Here is a 21,175-nt window from a genome sequence, read left to right on the forward strand (position 1 = left end):
ACAGATGTAGGCACATAAACATTCACACCGAACCGAGGGCACTTCAACATATGCAACTCCCTTGTGCTGCGTTCCTCTCACGGATCAAAGTCAAGACTGCATTGGGAATCAAACTGAAAGTCTACAAAAGCCTTGCATTCCCTGCTGCAACCCAGCAAGTAAATCTTTATAAGACGAAATTCGAGACCGAAAGCTAAAAGCTCCCCTCTCTATGTGAAAACGCGCCACGCGGTCAGTCCAACTCACCCTTCTTCGACTGGAGCACAGCTGTGTCCGCTTCCCGTACCGACGGCAGACTGCCTCCCGCTTCTCCAGCCTCTTCCACGCTCCGCGTGGACCGGAAAACCCCCGGATGCCATTTCCGCCACCAACCTAACGCAGGTGGATTTCTCCCAAGTAGCGGAAACCTCTTTGCCGACTTGACCACTACGAGAGTTGGCAATGAAAGGTGGCTACAGGACCCTTTCAAAGTGGTCACAAGTGAGTTACATAGCAGGGTGAACATATCAATGTCAGATAGCGTGTTGTGCAATTAAATATGCGCCTCTCTTGGTTAATTCGTTGAATTTCGAGTCTAATTTGTAATCACTTGCATAATAAATTGTAACTTTCTTGTTACGACTCGGTGGCCAGTTCCCATGAGTTTTAACGACCTCTCGTGTGTTGATTCATCACAGTGTACACTCTTCGAAAGTTTAGTCGGGGGTCAAATCCAGAAAGATTCAATTTAGCAATCAAGCCAGGTTGTTCAGCGTGTTGAGTAGAGACTGCTACTCATTAAGAGGTATAACGTAATGTTAAAAGTTTAACACAATAAATCAAGTGTTAAACACATCTTGAGACAACGTAACCCACGGCTCGCAAATTACCCGGCTTATTTTCTACATATGCATCTACATCCACGAGGTGTGTTCAAAAAGTAACGGGACTTTATATTTTTATAAAAAAAATATTTATTTATTCATCAATATTCAAGTTGTAGCCTTCAGAGAAATTCGCCTCAGACACAATACACTTCTGCCAATGCTTCTTCCGATCCTCGAAGCACTTCTGATAAACGCCGGCCGCGGTGGGCGAGCGGTTCTAGGCGTTTCAATCCGGAACCGCGCGCCTGCTACGGTCGCAGGTTCGAATCCTGCCTCGGGCATGGATGTGTGTGATGTCCTTATGTTAGTTAGGTTTAAGTAGTTCTAAGTGCTAGGGGGCTGATGACCTCAGATGTTAAGTCCTGTAGTGCTCAGGACCATATTTGAACCATTTGAACTTCTCATAAGCACTTTTTGGTACAGCCTTGAGTACTTCCAGTGATGCAGTTTCTATTTCCACAGTTGTTGAAAATGTTCATATTTTCATAGGTCTCTTCAGTTTTGGGAAAAACCGGCGAAAGGGGTGGCTGAGGCATTATTTCCGTGTTGTTTTTGGCCAAAAAATCTCTCACAACCAACGACGAATGAGCAGATGCATTGCGATGCAAAAGCCATGAATTGTTTTTCCACAATTCCTGACTTTTTGTGCGTATTGCTTCTCTCAAACGGCGCATAACGTCAAGGAAACACTCCTTATTGACCTTAGGATCTTGTGGCAAAAATTCATGATGCGCTCTACGCCACGGTGATTGCAAAAAATAGTGATCAAAACTTTGACATTAGATCGAAGTTAACGTGCCTTTTTCGGTCTTGGCTCTGCGGGATGCTCCCATTGGGACGACTGGCTTTGATTTCGACGTCAAAACCGTAAACCCATGTTTCGTCACCAGTTAGGACCCTTTTGAGCAAATCAGGATCATCATTGACGCCATTCAAGAGCTCCTGAGTGTTATGCGACGGTTCTTCTGATCAAAACTGAGAAGCTTTGGAACAAACTTCGTTGACACCCGTCTCGTGCTCGAAACATCCGAAAAAATTGCATGACATGAGCCGACTGATATGTCAACATCCGCAGCAACTTCTCTTACGGTAATTCGATGCTTTTCCAAAACACTTTTCTTTACAGCTTCGACCTTATTATCTGTTGTTGATGTGCTGGGGCGTTCAGAGCGAGGTTCATCATTGGAGAGGATGCTAAGTTCACCCAACCTGGATATGATGTGACGTCATTATGACGTATATACGCTTTAGTCGATTAACACACCTATCGACTTTTACGAACGTTCGAGATTCTAAACTGTCGTCAGCTAGTGGTTTGTTTTGACACGTGCGATTCTGAAAACAGCTCAGTGTGGCAGCGTATATGTATTTCGCCAAAATAAAAGTAAAAGGGCTGGATATTAGTAGAAATATTCCTGACCGTGGCCTTGAAAATACCACGGACAACACGTTTCGTAAAAAAGTGAAGTCTTCTTATGTCCCGAACAGATTAGATTGTGTGATTGTTGTATTGAATGCTTACGCCAAAAATAATATTTATTTATTATCAACATTTTAGTATGGTTTCATACAATTGGTCTTGTCAGTACATATTAGATTGTAGCCGCATACTCTTGCTGACTTTTTTTTTTAATTTATATTGCTGAAAGAGAACTCGTGCAAGTTTGTTAGCTAAGTAATTTATATGTCCATCCCAAGATAGTCTTTTATCAACCATAATTCCAAGTAATTTTACACTCGGACCGCAGAGACAGGTACATTAGTGTCCAGTAATGACTGGTGTGTAGAATGATTGAATTTCGAACTTAAAAAGGAAAATATGGGACATTGTTGAAGAAAAATTGTCGACCGGAGATGAAATACGAGGGGAAGTGGATTTCTCAATGTAATCTTAACCAAAGGTTAGTGTCTAGTACCGATTGACGTATGAAATGATTGAATGCAGTGTCAAAGCATTCCATGGTGGTATGATAAACCAGACGTGCTTTATATTATGTCATGAATACAACCACAATAGTTTTAGCATGTACCTGGCCATGTCAATGTGGTTTATGTCAGCAGTATAATTTGCTAAGACAAGATTATGCAAAATACGAATTGCATCACAACACGAGCGGATACCTTAAACTATGCATAAGTCTCGTTACTTTTGCTGGATGCAGCTTGCAGAAGATGGCACCAGTAAAGGTCTCTTACTCGGAGAACCAATGTGTTTGGTCATCATATACTCAGTTCAGCTTTGGAGTCTACTGTTGACAAACGAATGGCGCAGAGCACAGCGCTACCCTGTCACAACCTCTCGAAAGTTCACAAATGTCGAATAGTCGATATACGGTTTCTATCGTTTTCGATGTAGCATGTATACGTCATAATGACGTCACATCATATCCAAGTCCAGTGAACCTAGCATCCTCCCATCATTGGCTTCTTCTCGGCCATCTTGGAAGAGCTTGGGACCACTCGTAAATACTTTTGTTAGTTAGAGCAGACTCACCGTACGCCACGGTCAACATTTCAGTTGTTTTAGAGCACTTTTGCTCCATTTTTCACACAAAATTTGATGCGGATTCTTTGCTCCATTTTTTATAATAATCGAAAATCGTCTGACGTTTCTATCTGTCAAAAGCAAGTATGCTGTGCACTTGGAACTGTGAACATATGTTCGGGACATGTGTACCAACATAACAAAAAAAGATCGATAATCGAATGTACGTTGTCCACGCAATTTGAAAAGTCCCCTTACTTTTTGAACAGCCCGACAGCCCTCGTATACTCCGCTAGCCACCTTGCGGTGTGTGGCGGAGGGTACTTCGTGCGCCACTGTCATTTCCCCCATTTCCTCTTTCAGTCGCGAATAGTTCACGGAGAGAACGATTACTGCAAAGCCGCTGTTTGTGCTCGAATCCCTCTAACTGTGTCTTCATGGTCTTCTCGCCAGATATACGTAGCAGGAAGCAATATATTTGTTTTCTAATAACGTACGCACTCGGAACTTCAACAGTAAACCACACCGTGATGCAGAATTCCCCTCTTGCAGCGTTGATCATCTCTGTGGCACTTACAAGCTTAGTAAATGAACCTGTAACGAAACGTTCTTTTTTTTCCTTCTGTATTTCTCTATCAGTTCTGTCTGGTAGGGATCCCAGCAGTAGTCAAATATAGGTCGAACAACGATGGAATAAGCAGCTGATAAATCTCAAAGCCCCGCACATCGGGCATACACCTGAAACATATACTGCATACAAGAAGAAGCGGAACAGAGTCAGTTAAGCTGTGAGAAACGCTAAGCTTGGTCATGCCTACTCATTAGCCGACAACAAACACGGCCCAGGTGTCCTGTGGAAAAACCTGCGTAGCCTTAGCTAGGCAAAATAAAAGCGGCGTATGATCCCATTATTCCAGCCGAGGAACTGAACTAACACTTCACATTGCCTGCAACTGTAACTGAACCACAAACAAAACAGAGACTTTATCATTTGGATTTGCAGCTCCTTGTGTTTTTCGTGTTTGCAGTTAAAATTGTTGGATGTAAGGTCCGCCAGTTATGCGAAACACTATTTTTTCCAAGTTTCCAAACATGTTTCATCACCTTTGTGCCATCATCAGTGGGTTTCTGTTTTATTTAATCTGTAAGGTAAACATTTGTACTAAATGCTCACAAAATTATGGAAATATTTAGTTCAAACAACAATTTGTTTTTTAGTTAATATCTTTACATTCGGTTTGCATGGTTTTGCAGGACCACTTGCGTATTAATTTGTACAGGTAGCGTATCATCTGCAACCAATATATGTTGATGAGAAATTTTGTTGGGAGTTAATTTATCATTTTATTCCTTAAACGTAATTTAGTTTGTCGCGCTGCTTCGCGCCAATATTCGTTTTTACTTACGTTTATACACTACTGGCCATTAAAATTGCTACACCACGAAGATAACGTGCTACAGACGCGAAATTTAACCGACAGGAAGAGGATGCTGTGATGTGCAAATGATTAGCTTTTCGGAGCATTCACATAAGGTTGGCGCCGGTGACGACAACTTCAATGTGCTGACATGAGGAAAGTTTCCAACCGAAAGCAGCAGTTGGCCGGCGTTGCCTGGTGAAACTTTGTTGTGATGCCTTGTGTAAGGAGGAGAAATGCGTACCATCACGTTTCCGACTTTGATAAAGGTCGGATTGTAGCCTATCGCGATTGCGGTTTATCGTATCGCGACACTTCTGCTCGCGTTGGTCGAGATCCAATGACTGTTAGCTGAATATGGAATCGGTGAGTTCACGAGGGTAATACGGAACGCCGTGCTGCATCAAAACGGCCTCGTATCACTAGCAGTCGAGATGACAGGCATCATATCCGCATGGCTGTAACGGATCGTGCAGCCACGTCTCGCTCCCTGAGTCAACAGATGGGGACGTTTGCAAGACAACAACCATCTGCACGAACAGTTCGACGACGTTTGCAGCACCATGGACTATCAGCTCGGAGACCGTGGCTGCGGTTACTCTTGACGCTGCATCACAGACAGGAGCGTCTGCGATGGTGTACTCGACGACGAACCTGGGTGCACGAATGGCAAAACGTCATTTTTTCGGACGAATCCAGGTGTTTGACGACATAGCGGTGAACGCACATTGGAAGCGTGTATTCGTCATCGCCATACTGGCGTATCACCCGGCGTGATGGTATGCGGTGCCATTGCCGTTTATCATCTGCATTTCTTCTTGGTGTAGCAATCTTAATGGCCAGTAGTGTATTTGTGGGTTTGATTTCTGACCTACATATTACAGTGAATCAGGGTCGACAATTCCAGTCTACTCTGTTCAATGAACTGGCTAGACTGTGTGGATTCCAGCGTCACCACACAACCATTTATCACCCAGCAAGCAACAGGATGGTGGAAAGGTGGCACAGAACTCTGAAGGCGGCCCTCATGTATCACAGAGAGAGTTTGACAGAGTCGCTACCACTAGTACGTCTAGGGTTACTGACTGCGTATAGGGTGGATATAGGTGCATCGCTGGTGGAGATGGTTTACTGACAAGGGAACCTCCCCATCACCCCCCCCCCCCCCCTCAGATTTAGTTATAAGTTGGCACAGTGGACAGGCCTTGAAATACTGAACACAGGTCAATCGAGAAAACAGGAAGAAGTTGTGTGGAACTATGAAAAAAATAAGCAAAATATACAAACTGAGTAGTCCATGCGCAAGATAGGCAACATCAAGGGTAGTGTGAGCTCAGGAGCACCATGGTCCCGTGGTTGGCGTGAGCAGCTGCGGAATGAGAGGTCCTTGGTTCAAGTGTTCCCTCGAGTGAAAAGTTTAATTTTTTATGTTTTCATCACTTTTTTGGGAGTGATTATCACATCCACAAGAAAACCTAAATCGGGCAAGGTAGAAGAATCTCTTAACCCATTCGCCAAGTGTACAAGTTAGGTGGGTCGACAACATATTCCTGTCATGTGACGCACATGCCGTCACCAGTGTCTTATAGAATATATCAGACGTGTTTTCCTGTGGAGGAATCGGTTGACCTATGACGTTGCGATCGAATGTTTTCGGTTCCCATTGGAGAGGCACGTCCTTTCGTCTACTAATCGCACGGTTTTGCGGTGCGGTCGCAAAACAGACACTAAACTTATTACAGTGAACAGAGACGTCAATGAATCATAACTTTACAAAAATAAAGAAAGTAAAATTTTCACTCGAGGGAAGACTTGAACCTAGGACCGTTCATTCCGCAGCTGCTCACGCTATTCGCGGGACCAATGTACTCCTAACCTCTATCCTCGATGTTGCATATCTTGCGCATGGACTACTCAGTTTGTATATTTTGCTTATTTTTTTCATAGTTCCACACAACTTCCTGTTTTCTCGATTGATCTGTGTTCAGATTTTCAAGGCCTATCCACTGTGCCAACTTATAACTAAATCTGGGGGGGGGGGGGGGGGTGCGATGGGGAGGTTCCCTTGCGAGAACCGTTGAGAATTCGTGCAGGCTATCTCACAATGGCACCACTGCAACCACAAACTGGGCTACCACTGCTGGTTCAGCCCATTAATGATAATGTGGCAAGGATAAGAGGGCCACCAGCATCCCCCCATGGTGAACATCAGGTCTTTGTGCACAGAGCGTTGGCGGATTGCTCGCACGTCATGTTATGTACAGATGCTGTACAATCTCGTTATATTGGGCCCTACCAAGTACTGTGACGTAATGCCCATACTATAGACATCTTTCAAAATGGAAAAATTGTGAGGGTGTCCATTGAAAGAATGAAACCACCATGGACCTTACCATCGCTGAAGCACGAAAGCACTCCTGTTCAAGATGATCGAGGGTCAGGCGTGCCTACACCCAGTCCAAAGATGCCGGGCGACCATAGAACAACCAATCACACCTGTGCTTACACTGACACATCAAGAGCTGCACGACAAGTTAGATTGAAGTACCCCTACATCCCAGGTGCTCTGCACATTAAGGGGGGGAGGGGGGCGGCTGTGTGGGAACAAGAGACCAAATAGTGAAGTGCATTGTTTGTTCCTTGGACGAGTAGTTGATTTCGATGGTGTGATGTTTATTCCATGTTTTTCGTTTTTTGTTTAGAGCTGTATTACCGACTTTACTCCAAGTAAATAACTCCAAGTACACTATGTGATCAAAAGTATCCGGACACCTGGCTGAAAATTACGTAGAAGTTTGTCGCGCCCTCCATCGGTAATGCTGGAGTTTGATGTGGTGTTGGCCCACTCTTAGCCTTAATGACAGCTTCCACTGGTTCAAATGGCACCAACCGCTATGGGACTTAACTTCTGAGGTCATCAGTCCCCTAGACCTAGAACTAATTAAACCTGAGTAACCTAAGGACATCACACACATCCATGCCCAAGGCAGGATTCGAACCTGCATAGCAGCCGCGTGGTTCCGAAATGAAGCGCCTACAACTGCTCGGCCATAGCGGCCGGCACAGCTTCCACTCTCGCAGGCATACGTTCAATCAGGTGCTGGAAGGTTTCTTGGAGAATGGCAGCCCATTCTTCATGGAGTGCTGCACTGAGGAGAGGTATCGATGTCTGTCAGCGAGACCTGGCAAGAAGTCGACGTTCCAAAACATCCCAAAAGTGTTCAGTAGGATTCTGGTCAGGAATCAGTGTAGGCTAGTCCATTACAGGGATGTTATTGTCGTGTAACCACTCCGTCACAGGTCGCGCATTATGAACTAGTGCTCTGTCGTGTTGACAGATGCAACCGGCAGCCACGAATTGCTTTTCAACAGTGGGAAGCAAGAAGGTGCTTAAAACATCAATGTAGGCCTGTGCTGTGATAGAGCCACGCGAAACAAGGGGTGCAAGCCCCCTCCATGAAAAACACGACCACACCGTAACACCACCGCCTCCGAATTTTACTGTTGGCACTACACACACTGGCAGATGACGTTCACCGGGCGTTCGCCATACCCCCACCATGACATCGGATTGCAACATTGTGTACCGTGATTCGTCACTCCACGCAATGTTTTTCCACTGTTCAATCGTCCAATGTTTACGCTGCTTACACCAACCAAGGCGTCGTTTGGCATTTACCGGCGTGATGTGTGGCTTATGAGCAGCCGCTCGACCATGAAATCTAAGTTTTTTCACCTCCCGCCTAACTGTCATGGTACTTGCAGTGGATCCTGATGCAGTTTGGAATTCCTGTGTGATGGTCTGGATAGATGTCTGCATATCACACATTACGACCCTCTTCAACTGTCGGCGGTCTCTGTCAGTCAACAGATGAGGTCGGCCCGTACGCTTTTGTGCTGTACGTGTCCCTTCACGTTTCCACTTGACTATCACATCGGAAACAGTGGAGCTAGGGATCTTTAGGAGTGTGGAAATCTCGCGTACAGACGTATGACACAAGTGACACCCAATTACCTGACCGCGTTCGAAGTCCATGAGTTCCGTGGAGCGTCGCATTCTGCTCTCTCACGATGTCTAATAACTTCTGAGGTCGCTGATATGGGGTACTGATGATTTTAGGTGGCAGCACAATGCACCTAATATGAAAAACGTATGTTTTGGGGGTGTCCGGATACTTTTGATGAGATAGTGTGTATGTGGGTTTGACTTCTGACCAACAAACATCTGAGTAAAAGTGTTGATTAACCCTTCGGCCTAGAGGAGCAAACTCATGAACGATATCGTGGCTATCAGAAAAGCATATCAGCATGCATTTGATCTATGATTTGCTTGGAGTGTGTCATTTCATGCTGTAGCACTTGATTTCCGAGTCGTATGCAAACACCCTAGCGTCATCACCGACAGTGGCACTTCCAGAAAATGAGGATTTACGAAGTGCTGTACGATTGATGTACAATGCTAAATTTGCTATAAAAGGTTAAATGCGGCAGGAAGAACAACAAACTTGTGACATCATGTAAGGACAAAACTTAAAAATTCATTCATACTTTACAAGTAAAATGTAGCTGATTTATTGCCTGTGTCTACGTAATATGCCGTTACCTGTATATACCCTTTGAGGATGGACAAATTGACATGAAAAATAGAGTTCATCAACCTCCTCACATAATGGTATGTTCCCCGATTGCAACATGATTTTTGAGCAGAGTTTTAAAAAAATGGATAGGAAAATACTGATGATTTTTTTGTAGTAATCAACTAAATGTCGCTTTTCGAAAAAAGCAGCAAACCGTGAACAGATTAAGTTTTCTTTTATTTGTCTGCTTAATTTAGTATTTTGAATCTATGTTTATTGAAATTGAGTAATTTTGTTTTTCAATCTTCCTTCGATTCCTCTGTTTACTACAGCAAGTAATCATAATATTAATAAATGAAGACGAAAATTGATGATTTTTAATATTTAAGTACAGATTTTTAATATTAACTGTACCAGGTCAGTGCTCCTTATATAATTCAAAAGGTACTTTGCCGCGATGTGCACAAAGAAAAAATAATGTGTGTATTCAGCTATTGAGAGTGGTAAAATGAAGTATAAGCTTTGACATTCATAACACTGATGTTACATTCTCTATCACGCATTAAAATCTCCAATACCCGAACATCGAAAGTAACAACATTTCGTGAAGTATCATGCTAGGGTCTTTCATGTTTACGGGGTTCATTTGCGGTGAAACATGCATATCGGGCAGCTACAATGCGACAACTGGCTAGATTTGTTAATGTTGTCAGCAGTGACAATCAACGTATCGTAGTCACGAAGGCTGTAAACAACGTTGTATATTGTCGCCGTTATTTCGCTTGGTTTTCTGTAAGAGTAACTGTGTTGTCATTTGCTGCCATTACCAGAAATTTTTAATTTCGTCATTTTGAATAACTACGACTTTCCTTATTATGTGAAAACTATATTTTGTTTTAGGGTAGGCCTAGAAGGAGAATCCTAACAGGTCCGCGTGAAAGACTCAAGAGATACAATTTTTCCGTAGAGAAAGTAACAACAGTGTGGACATTTACAATGCTAGTGCATTCGTTTTATTTGGCGATCACTGTAATATTAATACGTGAGCGTCGAAAATTGAAGTACCGATTTTTAAAATTAATTATACAAGATAGCCAATGAATGTTATATAATTCCAAAGGAAAGTTGGCGTACATGTGCACAGAAGAAAAAATCGTGTGTATATCTAGCCATTCGGAGAGGTAAAAGGAAGTAGACACAGATATGAGAAAAGTTTCCTGACATTGCCGCGAACTTCTACCACGTGTAATGATCAGGTGTTATGGCAGAAACGACGCACGCAAGTCACGTTTCGTGAAGTCGCATTCTAGGGACGTTCATGTTTAAATGTTGCAGATAGTTCATTTGCAGTAACACACGCATATCGTACATCTACATTGTCGCAAGTACTACGTCGTTGACGTCGGCAGTAGAACACGAACTTTTATTAGCGTCGTTTTTTCACTTGCTTTGGTCTAAGACTAAATGGATCCAACTCTTTTTTCGTTTGCCGCCGTCACCATAAAATTTAGAATGTTCCTAATTTTCGGTATCTTCATTTGGAGTAGACACAACGTCCCTTATTATAAGGAAACTATGTTTTAAGCTATACCTCAAAGAAAAACATTAACGGGTCGGACTGAAAGACGAAGAGCTAGAGAGAGACAATTTTTGCGTAGAGAAAGTAATATGAATAATGCAGATGTTGATAACGATAATTCTGTTGTCGTTCCGAAAGATAGATTTAAATGTGCACTGAACAAAATTCCTAATAATTCTGAGAATTGAAGTTGCGGTTTGACGAATTTACAGTGCAGATTTTGTAATGCAAATCATTTATCTGAGGTGACAATACGCCATGCAGTGGCATTCGCATCGTGTTGACATAAGGGAAAAGTTAATTTTCCGCCATTAACACAAAATTTATTTTTCAACGAATTGTATCAAAGACTCCCTTCATATGATCGAGCAGTTAAAGAGAAATCGAAGAATTATTTCAAGAATACACGTAGCTGCAAAGCCGCATTTGCCACGGATCAGTTCTGCGGCTAAAACCTCGACCACAGACGATGCTAGTACGAAGAAAAACATGAAAGTCGGTTATTTTGAGCGGTTTTGACATTTAGGTTGAATTGCCAATGAAATAAATCGATACAGTCGAAAACCTGTTGTTTCAGCAATAATCGCCATCTCTCTCTCTCTCCCTCCCTCCCTCCCCCCATTTTAGATCGTGGCGCTTTTGGCTTGTCGGATCTGCTTAAAGACCGCTGCTCAGTGCTCGAAGAAGCAAGCAAAAGCATACAAAGAGTACTAGGAAAGTCTTGCAATACGACGCAAGAATAAGTCGCAAGAAGCTGATCGTTGCTGTCTTCTAAGAATACTTCTTACTTGCATTGCAACCGCTGTGCAAAGTCTGTGAGCGCAGTTGTTCAATAACAGGCATCGTGGTCACGAAAGTGAGATTCGGGCAGTTTTACAGTACAACTTCGCGCGTGGTTTAAGCATAGACCAGTGCTTCGGAGAAATGACTCTTGCACACGGTGATGTGTGTCCACATCGTACAGCTACACTACTGGCCATTAAAATTCATACGCCAAGAAGAAATGCAGATGATAAACGGGTATTCATTGGACAAATATATTATACAAGAATTGACATGTGATTACATTTTCACGCAATTTGGGTGCATAGATCCTGAGAAATCAGTACACAGAACAACCACCTCTAGCCGTAACAACGGCCTTGATGCGCCTGGGCATTGAGTCAAAGCTTCGACGGCGCGTACAGGTACAGCTGCCCGGGCAGCTTCAACACGATACCACAGTTCGTCAAGAGTAGTGAACGGCGTATTGTGACGAGGCAGTTACTCGGCCACCATTGACCAGACGTTTCCAATTCGTGAGAGATCTGGAGAATGTGCTGGCCAGGGCAGCAGTCGAACATTTTCTGTATCCAGAAAGGCCCGTACAGGATCGTGCTAAAATGTAGGGTTTCGCAGGGATCGAATGAAGGGTAGAGCCACGGGTCGTAAAACATCTGAAATATAACGTCCACTGTTCAAAGTGCCGTCAGTGCGAACAAGAGGTGACCGAGACGTGTAACCAGTGGTACCCCATACCATCACGCCGGGTGATATGCCAGTAGATGGTTGTTGTCTCGCAAACTTCCCCATCTGTCGACTCAGGGATCGAGACGAGGCTGCACGATTCGTTACAGCCATGCGGATAAGATGCCTGTCATCTCGACTGCTAGTGATACGAGGCCGTTGGGATCCACCACGGCGTTCCGTATTACCCTCCTGAACCCACCGATTCCATATTCTGCTAACAGTCATTGGATCTCGACCGACGCGAACAGCAATGTCGCGATACGATAAACCGCAATCGCGATAGGCTTCAATCTGACCTTTATCAAAGTCGGAAACGTGATGGTACGCATTTCTCCTCATTACACGAGGCATCACAACAACGTTTCACCAGGCATCGCCGGTCAACTGGTGTTTGTGTACGAGAAATCGGTTGGAAACTTTCCTCATGTCAGCACGTTGTAGGTGTGTCGCCACCGGCGCCAACATCGTGTGAATGCTCTCAAAAGCTAATCATTTGCATATCACAGCATCTTCTTCCTGTCGGATAAATTTCGCGTCTGTAGCACGTCATCGTTCTGGTGTAGCAATTTTAATGGCCAGTAGTGAATATTCAGGTGGTACAGAGAATTCCAAAGGGGAATTCTGGCTGGGAAGGACGCTGACGGGACGGGAAGAGCACGATCGTTAATGACAGAGGAAAACATTGACGCTGTGAGGAAAATGCTAGACGAAGACGGGCGAGCGACATGTAGGTACGTAGAGGATACCTTAGAGCTGAATGCACCAGCAGTTCGTTCGATTGTGCATGATCATTTGTAAGTAAAGAAACTGTTGTCTCCGGGTGCCGTATAGACTGACGGATGAGCAGATGAAACATTACTTGGTTCCAGGAGATGTTAAAGAAGTTTTCTGAGCAGCAATCTCACTATATAGATTGACTCTTACACAGAAGATTACAGCAACCAGCCACTTTTCACAATGCTATTTATTTAAACAGCACCGTTACCGGTTTCGAAAATCAAATGGCTCTGAGCTCTATGGGACTTAACATCTGAGGTCATCAGTCCTCAAGAACTTAGAACTACTTAAACCTAACTACCCTAAGGACATCACATACATCCATGCCCGAGGCAGGACTCGAACCTGCGACCGTAGGCGTCGCGCGGTTCCAGACTGAAGCGCCTAGAACCGCTCGGCCACAAAAGGCCGGCTTACCGGTTTCGAACCGATAGGGTCATCTTCAGACGGCTGGTTCACGTTTTACATTTCGTGTTTTGTTTGCCCACCGGACGAAACTTCCTTTGGGGTGGCGACGCCCTACAACCAAAACAAGATGCGAGACACCGTCTTTTTCCAGAATGAGATTTTCCCTCTGCAGCGGAATGTGCGCTGATATGAAATTTCCTGGCAGAATAAAACTGTGTGCCGGACCGAGACTCGAACTCGGGACCTTTTCCTTTCGCGGGCAAGTGCTCTACCATCTGAGTTACCCAAGCACGACTCACGCCCCGTCCTCACACCTTTACTTCCGCCAGTACCTCGTCTCCTACCTTGCAAACTTTTTAATTGTAAGTATGCCACACGACGATTTTAAGTGATGTAAACAAATTATTATTATTATTAAACAGATGTTTCGGTTACTTAACAATGAAGAACCCGCGCCATTACGTTCCAGTGCAGGTTGCTTATCATCTTGCAACATCCAAGACTGTATAATGCACTTTTTTGTATATATATGCACATAATGTAACACATTATGCGCATATACAGGGTGTCCCAGCTATCTTGTCCACCCAAAATATCTCTGGAACAATAACAGATATTGGAAAACGACTTTCACCGGTATCAGTGTAGGGCTGGGGCCCATGAACGTACATATTTGGAAACATTCTAAAACGAAAGCATATATGTTTTTTCACACAAATTTATGTTTTTTTCAAAATGGACCTCCTATATTTTTTTCTTCAGCAATCCATAGCATGACAAAGCACATACACAATGGCGTCGATTGCGTCGCAATATTCCCATTACATCCCGAGATATTGAGACGCGTAGTTGTCGCTTGAAACACCCGACATGCGCTGCTAGCGCACGTCCTGAGGCTCAGGCGTGAACCCCATGCTGCCCGTAATCGCGATGTGATTGACATGCGTAATCACACCTCCATACTTATCAAGAGGTCCGAAACGAATAATACGGTCTGCTGCCATCCTGCATTAACGTCGTACATTCCAGCAGGTATTCATCCCATAGGCTAGGGGTGACGCGGTTCTGTAACGTATCTGTGTACCGCAACGTTAGTCACAAAGTTGACTTCGCTTATCGTTAATCCGTTACTAAAAAGGTAATGCCGTTCAACGTTAAAACTTTACTTTACTGTAGATCTAGCGCAAGTGACAGTTAATCATTCACTCGTAATAGTAAAATTCATGTTGATGGTTTTAGTGAAACGAGCAAGTGGACTAAAAGTATTACCGTTGTTTCGGACCTCTTGATAAGTATGGAGGTGTGATTACGCATGTCAATCACATCGCGATTACGGGCAGCATGGGGTTCACGCCTGAGCCTCAGGACGTGCGCTAGCAGCGCATGTCGGGTGTTTCAAGCGTCAACTTCGCGTCTCAATATCTCGGGATGTACTGGGAATATTGCGATGCAATCAACGCCATTGTGTATGTGCTTTGTCATGCTATGGATTGCTGAAGAAAAAAAAATATAGGAGGTCCATTTTAAAAAAAACATAAATTTGTGTTAAAAAACATATATGCTTTCGTTTTAGAATGTTTCCAAATATGTACATTCATGGGCCCCAGCCCTACATTGATACCGGTGAAAGTCGTTTTCCAATAGCTGTTACTGTTCCAGAGATATTTTGGGTGGACAAGATAGCTGGGACACCCTGTATATACACAAAGAAATGTAACTCATGATGTGCATATATATACACAGAAAATTGCATTATACAGTTTTGGATGTTGCAAGATGATAAGCAACATGCACTGGAACGTAAAGTCGCGGATTCTTCATTAAAAGTAACCGAAACATCTTCTATTTAATAATAATAATAATAATAATAATAATAATTTGTTTACAGCACTTAAAGTAGTTCTGAGGAATACTTACAACAAAAAACACCTTGTCTCACATCGTGTTTTGGTTGTAGGGCATCGCCACCCTCAAGGAAGTTTCATCAGGTGGGAAAACAAAACACGAAATGTAATGTAAAACGTAAACTAGCTGTCTGAAGTTGAACTAGCCATCTGAAGATGAACCTATCGGTTCGAAACCGGTACCGACGCTGTTTCAATAAATAAACAGCATTGGTAAAAGTAGCTGGTTGCTGTAATCTTCTGTGTAAGAGTGAACCTATATTTTCTACACAGCCACGGGCTCAATATATCAGTTTTTAACAAGATAGTACCAATCTCAGTATGCGAATAGTTCCGTGACAGGCGACGAGAGCTGGCTGTACTTGGTTCAAATGGCTCTGTGCACTACGGGACTTAACATCTGAGGTCATCAATCCCCTAGAACTTAGAACTACTTAAACCTAACTAACCTAAGGACATCGTACATATCCATGCCCCAGGCATGATTCGAACCTGCGACCGGCGCCGTTCCGGACTGAAGCGCCTAGAATCGCTCGGCCACGTCGACTGGCTGCTGGCTGTACTATCATGACGTGCCGACTAAGACGCAAAACAAAGTTTGGGCCTTTGCAGTTGACGACACACTCGCAGCTGTCAGAAAATGCCGATCAGTAAAGAAGAAAATAATAGCTGACTTTTTTTTCGAAATCGAGTGGAATTGTGGGGCGTGTTGTTTTGGACATACAGAAGACAGTCACAGCTAAGTGATACACCGAGCGGTGCCTGCCCAAAGTCATCCAATCTTTGAAGAACCTGTGACCACGCCAAAGCAGACACTGAATATTTAGGGGTTTCAGGACTGAAGGTTCTTGAGCACTCTCCTTACAGTCTAGTCGTCGCCTCCTGGTGACCTTGCACTGTTGCCGCATGTGAAAATGAAGCTGAAAGGAGTGCAGTTTTCAAGTCATTAGGACCTCCTGGGGGCTTGGGACAGCATGTGTGCCTTACTCCCTACGGAAACTTGGGAGAACTGGTTTAGGGATTGGTTACGGAGGACAGAAAGGTTTATTCCTTGTGGCAGAAATTAGTTCGAAAAAATTAACGAAATGAAGCTGTATTGCAAAACTTTCCTAGTATGTAGAATGATATTTTCACTCTACAGCGGAGTGTGCGCTGATATGAAAATTCCTGGCAGATTAAAACTGTGTCCCGGACCGAGACTCGAACTCGGAACCTTCCTTTCGCTGGCAAGTGTTCTATCAACTGACCTACCCAAGCACGACTCACGCCTTGTCCTCACAGCTTTAATTCCGCCAGTACCTCGTCTCGTACCTTCCAAATTTTATAGAAGCTCTCCTGCGAACCTTGCAGAACTAGCACTCCTGAAAGAAAGGATATTATGGAGACATGGCTTAGCCACAGCCTGGGGGATGTTTCCAGAATGAGATTCTCACTCTGCAGTGGACAGTACGCTGACACGAAACTTCCTGACAGATTAAAACTGTGTGCCGGACCGAGACTCGAACTGGGGACGCTTGCCTTTCGCTGGCAAGTGCTCTACCAACAGAGCTACCTAAGCACGACCCAGCTTTACTTCTGCCAGTACTTCGTCTCGTACCTTCCAAACTTCACAGAAGCTCTCCTGCGAAGTGTGCAGAACAAGCACTCCTGAAAGAAAGGATATTGCGGAGACATGGCTTAGCCATAGCCTCGGGGATGTTTCTAGAATGAGATTTCCACTCTGCAGCGTAGTGTGCGCTGATATGAAATTTCCTGGCAGATTAAAACTGTATGCCGGACCGAGACTCGAACTCGGTACCCATGCCTTTCGGGGGCAAGTTCTCTACCAACTGGGCTACCCAAGCACGACTCACGCCCCGTCCTCACAGCTTTACTTCTGCCAGTACCTCGTCTCTTACCTTGCAAACTTTACCGAAGCTCTCCTGCTAACCTTGTAGAACTAGCACTGCTGGAAGAAAGGATATTGCGGAGACATGGCTTAGCCACAGCCTGGGGGATGTTTCTAGAATGAAATTTTCACTCTACAGCGGAGTGTGCGCATATATGAAACTTCCTGGGAGATTAAAACTGTGTGCCGGACCGAGACTCTAACGCGGGACCTTTGCCTTTCGCGTGCAAGTGCTCTACCAACTGAGCTATTCAAGCACGACTCACGCCCCGTGCTCACAGCTTTACATAGCTTTAATTCCGCCATTACCTCGTCTCGTACCTTCGAAACTTTACAGAAGCTCTCCTGCGGCCGGCCGTTGTGGCCGAGCGGTTCTAGGCGCATCAGTCTGGAACCGCGCGACTGCTACGGTCGCAGGTTCGAAACCTGCCTCGGGCATGAATGTGTGTGATGTCTTTAGGTTAGTTAGGTGTAAGTAGTTCTAAGTTCTAGGGGACTGATGCCCTCAGATGTTATGTCCCATAGTGCTCAGAGCCAGTTAGCCACTCTCATGCGAACCTTGCAGAACTAGCACTCCTGGAAGAAAGGATATAGTGGAGACATGGCTTAGCCACAGCCTGGGGGATGTTTCCAGAATGAAATTTTCACTCTGCAGCGGAGTGTGCGCAGATATGAAACTTCCTGGCAGATTTAAACTCTGTACAGGACCGAGACTCGAACATGGGACCTTGGCCTTTCGAGGGTAAGTGCTCCACCAACAGAAGTGCTAGTTCTGCAAGGTTCGCAGGAGAGCTTCTGTAAAGTTTGGAAGGTAGGAGACGAGATACTGGCAGAAGTAAAGCTGTGAGGACGGGGTGTGAGTCGTGGTTGGGTAGCTCATTTGGTAGAGCACTTGCCCGCGAATTGCAAGGGTCCCGTGTTCGAGTCTCGGTCCGGCACACAGTTTGAATCTGCCAGGAAGTTCCTTTTCCTAGTATGCTTTGTAAAAGCAGTGAGGGAGGCGAGAAGTGGTTTTTATTTCGCTTTCTTCTCTTTGCAAGGTGTAGTACCGTTGAACGGAAACGGATGGCCGGCGTCGGAAGTCCACCGGCGGTTTACAACACTAGGCTGAGGCGCGTCGTCTTCTCTAGCCGGGAGCAGCACGAGAGCGACCTGCGCTGGGTCATCTTCTCCAGGAAGAACCACAATCTGAGCAACGGGCCGGCGCGCCCCAAGTGCGACCGAAAGGAGAATTCTCCGCCGGTCGCGCCCGAGCCCGGCCCAGCCGCCGGGTGCGGCAGCTTCTACGTGGGGATGGACTCCCGAGACAGCAAGCGCGCCATCGCGCACCAGCGCTACGTCGACGCGGCGCTCAGGTCTGTCATAGACCTGCCGTGCCTCCAGCAGTACTAGGGACCGCCTCTTCTGTAGGCTCCGTCCTACATTCTCCACTCTGTGTTTGTAGTTTTTTAATTATGCTGCACGTAGTTCCTAGATTGTGCATTGTAACTAATTCTTCTCGTGTTGTTTTTTGTGTTTCTAACAATCCGAGAGCCTCTCAATACTTGTATTTAGCACATCTGTTTAGAGTTTATGTGCTAAGAGCTTTCACAAAAAAAAAAGTGCCAGACGGGAATAATACAGTAAGTACTCTCTTCCCCTGAAAGAAGCTAAAAATACAAGGAGAGGCTTCGGAACAAATAATTTTATACAATTAACTAATATGATCATAAATTGATTGATTTGTGTTATAATTTTTTGAATTTTTTGTTTCTTCCTCTTAGACCGTAGTTGCTTCTCGTTTTTTAATTACTGTTGTTTAATCTGATTAGCTTTCTACTCTTCACGCACAAAGATATACTGAGAAATTTAAATTTCGTTGTTCTCTGCTTTAGTAAGAACTGTCTGCACTAAAAAGATAATGTCAAGAGAGTCTTCGAGATAAGTAATTTATAAAATTAATTCCTTTGTGTGACTATAGATTCAATTTCCTTATTTTTTATTGTTATTATTGTTAGTTATTTCTGTCACACCATAGCTACTTCTCATTGTTTGACTAATTATTGTAATTTAACAGGATTAGCTTTATTTTGCTTTTCATGCACAAACATGCTGCACTGAGAAATTTAAATCTCTCCAATTTATTGTCTGGAGTCTGCACAGAAAAGATGATAATGTAAAGACAGGCTTCAAGATGAGTAATTTGTAAAATTAATTACTGTGCGTGGCTATAGAGTCGTTTCTCTCGTGTACCATTGTTGCTTCTCATTGTTTATCTAATTATTGTAACAACAAGATCATCTATGTTTCGCTTCTCATGCGCGAACATGGTGCACCAAGAAATTTAAATTTCTCCAACAGAAAATATGATAAAAATCTAGAGAGAGGCTTTGAAGCAAGTAATTTTACAATTAGTTCCTGTTAATATAAATCATAATATGTAATTGCAATTCATTACTTCTTACTCTTACACCTACAGTGGACTCTCATTGTTTAGGCAATTATTGTAATAAAATAGGATCACCTTTGTGTGTTCCGTGCATAAAGGTGCTACTCAGAGAAATTTAATTTTGAATGCCTCTCCCATTTAATAAGATAATACACTGAAAAAGTGAAATAATATAGAGAGAGGCTTCAAAACACATCATTTATGCAATTAGTTCCTACGATTATAAATTATTATTTTTGTAATTATCATTATTTTTTGTTCTTAGACCATAGTGGCTTCTCATTGTTTGCTTAATTATTGTAATATAATGTCGTTAGCTTTGCTTTGTGTTACTTTTTGCAGAAGTCATGTGCAATGTCAATTGTTAATTTGAACTTCACGAAAATTAACTCGCTGCCTTAGCATTCAAAGAGAAAAATTATCTAAAGCAGATTCAGATATATGCACAATAATGTGAATTCAAGGACGTGACTGGAATTGTAAGATTTATAGGGTTGCAGAAATTGTATGGGGCTTTGGTGGCGTCAGCTTTATTACATGATTGTATAATGTAAATTATTTACTTTCATAATACTAGGGAATAGTCAGTTTCGGTTTTCGCATCAGCACAAAGGTTATGTTATAAAATAAATTTAATGCAGGTGGTACCAAAAGAAGCTCTTTTGAAAGCTGGAGGTAAAATCTAATTAATGATGTACATAGGAATCGTTTTGTGCAGTCAAATGTAAGTATTTATAGTGATCTACAATGGATGTAAATTTTATTTATTTTTTTGTCAGAACATTATTGAGAAACAAAGATGGCCACAGTGTATGACCAATTTATTTTCTGGAAGTGTAATTTATGACTTTTATTAATTATTTTTATGCATTGTGATCTGATCTTGTTTATAAAATTGCATTTTTAGTATATATGCTTGTTAGTGCTGTGATTTAATGCTTTCAATCAGTCCGCATTAACCATGCCGACAGGTGTTTGTAGAAATTTGGCTTGTGTTGCTTATTAGTTATTCAGCTGTGTTTCTTTATTTTGGCAATAATTTTAATTACATTTGCAAGATTCTGTTGTGAATTTTGTGACTTTCTGTATTTGCTGTTGATTTTGTTAATAGTTTCAGGTTGTCAAATAAAATTAATGTAAGTAGAAAATATTTGTTTTTATTTATTGTAGCATTCTTTCCTCGGCATATACCTGTGTGTGTGTGTGTGTGTGTGTGTGTGTGTGTGTGTGTGTGTGTGTGCGTGCATGCATGTGAATATTCGCATCTATGCCTGCATGCATGTGTGCATGTTCTTGACTCCATTGCCAAAACACAGGAGGGAATGTTAATATGGGA

The 21,175-nt window shown here is 43.4% G+C and overlaps 1 protein-coding gene across 1 annotated transcript in view; it reads left to right on the forward strand.

Annotated features, from left to right (window-relative positions):
- The window catches only part of LOC126108164 (uncharacterized), a 193,784-nt gene extending 174,741 nt beyond the window's left edge, over positions 1 to 19,043 (forward strand). Inside the window, exon 15 of the mRNA XM_049913407.1 lies at positions 18,452 to 19,043. Coding sequence (XP_049769364.1) covers positions 18,452 to 18,522 — 71 coding nt within the window. The 3' untranslated portion in view covers positions 18,523 to 19,043. The remainder of the gene's footprint in view (positions 1 to 18,451) is intronic.
- Positions 19,044 to 21,175: the final 2,132 nt, after the last annotated feature.

The sequence above is a fragment of the Schistocerca cancellata genome, chromosome 11 (genome assembly GCF_023864275.1).
Source record: "Schistocerca cancellata isolate TAMUIC-IGC-003103 chromosome 11, iqSchCanc2.1, whole genome shotgun sequence".
Classification (NCBI taxonomy): Eukaryota; Metazoa; Arthropoda; class Insecta; order Orthoptera; family Acrididae; genus Schistocerca; species Schistocerca cancellata.